Source organism: Cryptotermes secundus, unplaced genomic scaffold, assembly GCF_002891405.2.
Source record: "Cryptotermes secundus unplaced genomic scaffold, Csec_1.0 scaffold431, whole genome shotgun sequence".
Classification (NCBI taxonomy): Eukaryota; Metazoa; Arthropoda; class Insecta; order Blattodea; family Kalotermitidae; genus Cryptotermes; species Cryptotermes secundus.
In genome coordinates this window covers 248144-255213 of record NW_019727097.1, presented here as the reverse complement: position 1 = coordinate 255213, position 7070 = coordinate 248144, and the positions used below count along the sequence as shown (strand labels likewise).

The 7070-nt window shown below is 41.9% G+C and overlaps 1 protein-coding gene across 1 annotated transcript in view; it reads right to left on the bottom strand.

The window, feature by feature from the left end:
- Positions 1 to 6853, bottom strand: part of LOC111864399 — a 157680-nt gene extending 150827 nt beyond the window's left edge. The window contains exon 1 of the mRNA XM_023851621.2: positions 6686 to 6853. Within this exon, the coding sequence (XP_023707389.1) occupies positions 6686 to 6732 (47 nt within the window). The 5' untranslated portion in view covers positions 6733 to 6853. The remainder of the gene's footprint in view (positions 1 to 6685) is intronic.
- Between the last annotated feature and the right edge of the window lie 217 nt (positions 6854 to 7070).

Genomic DNA, 7070 nt, shown 5'->3' with positions numbered 1-7070 from the left:
GGGGGGGTTCCCCATACACCGCGACCATTTGTTGATCTATTGTACGTCCACTTTTGACATTCTACCAGTCGCCATACCCTACCGATACTGGTGCGCACTATCAGCCCCGTTCAGCCAACGAGGTCGGCCCTCGGTATCTGATACTTCCCTATCTAACAGAGGCATTGGAAACTACTTGGGCGGGAAACTTTTTGCCCAATTTTGCTCAGAGGACTCCTAGAGACATGAGGATCTTTTACGTGCCGTAAATCTACGACACGGGACCCACGGCTTAAAATCCCTCCCGGAGGACTTGTTCCCTGAATTTTTCGGTCCTTAAAAATTCCACGACCTCCGCCGGGTTTGAACCCTCGTACCTTGAGTCATGAGGTGGGAACGTTACCTCTAGACTACGGAGGCCGCTAAGAAATGTTCTATCTGCGCGAGCTAATTTTGGAAGGGAACCTGTCTCTTTCCTGTTTGAATGAAGGGGTGGCAAAGGGTGCCACAATATGATATATACTTTAAAATGTTTCATACCTTATGAATAATTTTGAATTTGTGTTATTTAGAAAAGTTCCGTCCTAAATGGAACACGGTAACATGTGCAATTCCTGAAGAAGTTTCTCTGAAGAGTCTGACGAAAGAACTAAAGGCTTCCCTGTATTAAGGCGAGACTTTCCTATTTAAGATAACTTGGTTTGTGTTCCAGTTTACTATACAAAGACGCCAGGTCGTTTTAGGATGACAATAGAATTTTATTATATTGTTATTTAGTCGAGTGACTACAGACGGGGTGAAGATTGGATACTGGATATACTAACCACACTCCTAAGTGCAAGTAGTTACAGCGCCAAAACTAATCACCATAGCACCTGTTAAGACTTTTTCCAGCCTGCTATGGTTTCATCAGCCGTTTCCTGGCAACAACTTTTAGAAATGGAGATTCTTCAGCTTCACGCATTGAAGTTCTCTCTTCACAGACTCCCGTACAAAACTGACTTGGTCGTCCCAACTGTCTTCCTTATAACTCCTCGGCACGGGCCGAGTAGAAAACACCGTTTCCAACAGTACCTGTATTGTTGCGTGTCGATTCGTTACTGTGGGAAAGTGTTTAATATGCTGTTGCCTAGAAACGGGGTCTGGTATATTTGCCTATCGCCCGGTCGTCGCATAGTAAAAACTCTACACGCTGCAACATGTTCTGTTCCGCAAGAATTGGGTTTTGGATTACAAAAAATATGGCGTACATGAATTCAAGTACTTAGAGATGTTAACCGTAAGAAACCACCACGGAAAGCGATAAAAATTTTTTAAATTAAATAGCAGCTTTTTCTACACAGGCATTCTAGTATGTCATAATTTGCTTTCGGTGATTAAAAACTAGGACCTAATACCCTGTGTTATAAATCATTTCATAATAAAAGCTTTAGGGAATGTAACAGTGATATCTAACATTCAATTCAATGTGGAATGGAACCCACATAGATTGATCAGACTTGGACGTACATTCCCTGTCTATGACGCACGGTCATATAAGTCTCAAAAGGTGTACCTGATATTAAGCCGTTGATGTAACGAAAATTATGAAGAAACAATGACCATGTCCTTAGTCACAGTGTCTAGTGAATTATAAGCTATATTACATAGTAATATTTTCATGAGATAATATTTCTTGATCACATTTTGCCACTAAGAAATAGGTGTGTAAGATTTGTGGCGATACGTTACTCCGAAACGACGGTTCATATAAGATCTACATGGCGCCACATCCTATAAGACGGCATTCTTCAAGAATGCAATGCTTCAAAAAGTTGGAACGCATTCCTCCAATTTCATGCCAGAGTACGCTATAGTCCATTCGCGGAGACGAGACAGTTAGCGTAAACAAAGCAAGCCCCGCGTCACCACAGCTGACAGTAAGGAGTGGACAAAGCGCGCAGTTACTCAGTGTACACACTGCATTCGGACGCACGTTAACCTACAATCAGACTGAAGAGTGAACTTTGGATGCCCCTGCAACGAAACACGCATCCCGTGATCGCTGCATGATTTCATTCAAAGAGCGAAAGAGACACCGCGTGCATTTGTTTACGAGGACTCTCTCGTCTCCGCGAATGGACTGTAGGCACAGAAGGCATGCAGTAAATTCTAAGCAGAATATACAACAGAATAGGTAACAATATACTAACGACCTAGCTTGACACAATACTACGGCTATGGAAATGATTACATTAAGTCCCCTCTTCCAATATGCATATGAAACGTCATGTAGTCCGTTGACTTTCAACGGAATACTTGTGTGTTTTATCCCACGAAACAGGACTCAACATAATCGCTGCTGTGAGACCCTAAAACTCCACAAATGTATATAATTCATCTATATCTTAAGAGGTTTTTAAATGAAGAAGTTTTTGTATTATTGGTGTACGTAATCGTTTGCAAACTAGTCTTCTGTTTAGTTACATGGAACTAAAGTAAAAAAATGTAAAATATATGACGGACGTCTCCAATACGCCATACTTGTCCTCCCAGTTGAAATGCCAGAGAAGACTAAAGTTATGAGAAACTATACTTATAAGACGGCCAGAACATCCGAGATAAAGTTATTTTTAAGACAACATGAACATTCTGCAAAAATGGTGTAACATATTACTAATAAGTTCTACAAATAATGATAAAATATTTTAAGAATATTCAAAACTGCAAAAAAAAAACAAACAAACAAACAAGATGGGGAAACAAAAGTAGGAGAATGGACGTTGCTTTTTTGAAGCCGGAAGGAGCTTTCGGGAAATATTGAGGGTGATTTAAATAACACAAAAAATACAATCAGCACATGGTAAAAAAGGTAGATCAAGCTATCCCTGTAACAGACCGTGGAGACCCATAGGGTTGTGAAACGTCGAGGTTCCCACATTTTCTAGACAGTCGGCTCACAGATGGCGGTGAGGTTGTCAGCCATACGTGCCGGCCGTTCTTTACCCCCAGGAAGATTCCTGGTACTCATTTCTGTCAGAGGCTGAGTCGATCCCAGGGCCATAGTGCGGCTGGAAGGATTAGGTCAATTGAAAAATCCAATAAACTCATCTGGAATCGAAACCGCGACCTTCCGGCTTGTAGCGTAGTGCCTGAACCAACCCGCTACCAAGTGCCCATACTAATCAACACATGAATAATATTATAGCTACAACTGCATACAACATAAATACGTGGTAAGGATAGGTTGAGAAAGAATCGCGTTCATCTTAACAGTTTCGAATTCTAATCCATTAGGACAAAAAAAAACATTTTTAAATCAGTAAAAGTATGAAATAACCAAATGAGATATTATTACACACGGAAATGTTTGCTTCACATAATTCTGCACGTCCATTAGTATTCCAAAAAAATCCATTAACACCAGAGGTATGACGCAATATTTCGTAGCTCAGGCCAAAACTTCCAGCTGCAGTACAACTCTGTATATTTTTTTCCTTGGCACTACAGCCCCAGTGGGCCTAGGCCCACCTCCATGAATTTCTCCGTTCACTTTGATTTTTCTAGATCTTACACATTCGGTAGGACTCCTTGGGCGGGTGATCAGCTCGTCACAAGGCCTCTACCTGTACACAAACACAGAAAAACGCACACACACAAACTGAACATCCATGCCCTGAGTGGGATTCGAACCCACGATCCCGGCTTCCGAGCGAGCGTAGACAGTGCATATCTTAGACCGCTCGGCTACCGTGACCGGCACAACTCTGTATATACCCAACATATATACATCCATTCTCCATGCAGAAAGAGGAATGCGCACCATGCCATGATGACAGGAGACTCATTTAACATGGACACGATGCAATTAATGAAATTAATTTAATATGTCGGCTTAAAAGAATCTTAAAGCAGTAATCTCTCACCGAAGTGAAGGTGATGTTTAAAAACAAAAGCAACGGCAAATGCTCATAATGAACATACTACAAATATTCACTTCGAACAAATTTATAGTTTCACGTGTTTATGGCTCCATGACTAAGTATAACGAGCTCTGTATTGGATGACTGGATTTATTAACAACTTCTCTTACAATCCCTCTTAATCACCATCAATTACAGCGCTACCGCTAATCTACCCACTTTAGAAATCACAAGGATACGCTGTCTTCTCAGTCTTCATTGGTCGTATCCTGGCAAAAAAATTTATAACAGTCTCACTATAACTACAGCACACATCAGGTCTTCTTTTCGGTTGCTAACCCCGTTTCACTCCTTTGTACACATTCTGTAATTCTACCACTACTCGACTTTCTTATATCTACTTTGCATGGACCCCAGGGAAAGCACAGCCTCTGAACAATTCGTAGGAGTGTTTACCTTTCCGCTGCCTAGAAATGGACTTCCTATTTGTACATGGCACGCTTCTGCGGGTATATGTTTAGCAACCTGTTGCCTAGCAACGGTCATGGCGCGGCCCACATAGAAAACACTTCTTGCAATAACTTTTCTATTGTTGCTTGCGCGTATTTCGGGTGTTGCCTAGAAATGGGCCTACGCGTCAGAATAAGCTGTACCTTGTTCTTAATCAAAGGCTCCAAATATAGTGTAACCAGTGCGGGAATGGCCGAGCCATAGCTCAAGCGATTAGTCGCTGGCTTCCCACCGCGGCGGTCCGGGTCTGGTCAAGTGGGATTTGTGGTGGACAAAGTGGCGCTGGGGCAGGTTTTCTCAGAGTACTTCGGTTTCCCCTGCCAATCTTCATTCCGCCAATTGCTCGTCAATCACCCTCACCTATCATCTGAGGGTGGTACAATAGGCCAGAAGTGGGACTTAGCCCCACTCCACTAGTAATAAGAAAAAAACAGTGCGAGAAAAAGTTTGCGTCACCGTCACGGAAGCAGACCGTTGCGTAATCACCAGAAACTGACTAGCTTGTATTTTCAACATACTTCCAGCATTCATAAGCCGCTGAGAATCTCAGACCTGCTTATGCAGGATTTTTCTTCCATAAAGTTGGCTACGCTACGTATGATCTACCCCGGCTGGCTCGTGATGTGGGCGGACGTTAGCAATGATGTGATTTCCAACGTGTTCCTTGCGCATACTCTCCTACGAATCCGTATTAAGACCCGTCATTTTGTTTTTCCACCCTCAGCTGGAAGCAATACTAACATTTCCCCTTGAAACAGCATGGGCTCGTAGGCCCAATGGAGGTTACAACGACATCTGGACTTTTGCACAAGAGAGAAGAGAGACGTAGCAGTTTGCTGTTTTCTATGAATAACAAATCTCTTTTCCCTCTCTCTTTCTCTTTGCCCCTTGTGTTTCTATAGTAAGCAGGGGTATTATTCCTCGGGGACTCCACCCTCCTTTCACCCCTTCCCCTTTTCATGACTTCTATTAAACGATGGGAAATGCATGAAGACGCACCCCTCCTCCAAAAACATTCAATGTTCCCCAACTTACTTTTTTTTTCTTTTTCATTTTGTGCTGCTTGCTGCTGTCATATAAGATGAAATCCATTTTCCTGTCTTCGCATAAGGCCCTCCATTACAGTTGTTCGCATAAGAACATGAGCTTTCAGAGTAAAGCAGCTCCGGAAACTTAGATGTCCTCATGTCATGTGGTTGTTCTCATAACCACGACATGTCTGCAATATCCGAGAGGCCTGGCGTCTTAATAGCTGACATGAATGTTGCATAAGGCCTTGCCTCGACACGCACACAAACACATATGCTTTTTCTGTTTGTGCCATGCTAAATATTGTGGTCTAATTACTCAAAGCAAGATTGTAGAGCCAAAGAAACAGCCGTTCCTATGTAACGGCTTTGAAACAACATTCGTTTCTAGAAAACGACTGTGAGGCAGGCAAAGGAGTAGACGGCCGCTGCTAGGAAACAGCTCGGTAAGTATATTCCTGCGACAACGGATACACATGCAACATTAGAGATACTACTGGGACCGATATTTTCTACTTGGTCCGTGCAAAGGGGTTATAAGGAGGGCAGCTGAAGCGGAATTCCGTGTATATGTAAGTTAGGCATGATCTGCTCTGTGCAAAGCCTGGACTGACAGAGGACTTGTGTCTAGTGCAAAAAGAAGGATTTTCAATAACATGTTATATGTGCGAAACATACACTTGACGAAAGGCCAAGCGTATTCATAAGAGACAAAGCCATCTTCTCGTCAGAGAGGATGTTACATAAGGACTATTACCGCAAGAGTCCAGTCGGAAAAAATCTCTGGTCGTGGGTATCAAGGGGCCTGACGCCAAGACGAACTGATTGGTGGTAAACCGCCAGTCGCAAAGTAAATTTGACTTTGACTTTGGCTTTGAGAATCCCGTGTGGAGGAGGGGTCGAATACCTCCACCGTAGCTCTGCGAGTCGTGTGTGTCTGTGTACAGTTCTTTCTTGGTTAGTTATAACTCGATGTTCTAAGTGTTTTTCCTTTCTTAATATTTGGGGTTGTTCTCGTGTTTTCCTACAGATGAATAACAGGTGCTCATCTGAAAATTATGCATGTGTTGCTAATTTTCAGCAACTTCTATAATTAGATTAATATTGCTATTACGGACGAAATTTTACAAATTAATGTAGTATTTACAGACAGAGACTGAAGCATTGACATAGTATAGTGTACAGCCTTGAAGGTGATTTGAAAGTTATTCAAGAGACAATACATTTAGCGAAAAGTACATTAATATAAAAATTAAGCGTACTTACTGTTGTAGTACAGTATGTCTTCGTTTCTCTTTGTTGCTTAGTTGCATAATTTAAAACCAGTAATTATGCGCAAAATATAACGTATAAGCCTATTTGTAAAACTTATTTTATGAATTTGTGTTTTCACAACATTGAAAACACTCACAGTTCGCCTCACTGACTGCTTCATTCGACGTACGGTTTAGACTGCGGATGGAACGAAACTTCTACGGGTTCATGATTTTAGTTTGTGAAGATATTCCACTCACATACCTATTGACGGCGCTCTAATTCACAATATATCGAAGTTATTAGAGTTAGTCACAACTTTAAAGTGGCACTCATGAAAGAAGAAGGTGACCCGTTAAACACAAGTCCTGAAATATCATGAAGATTGTAAACAAAG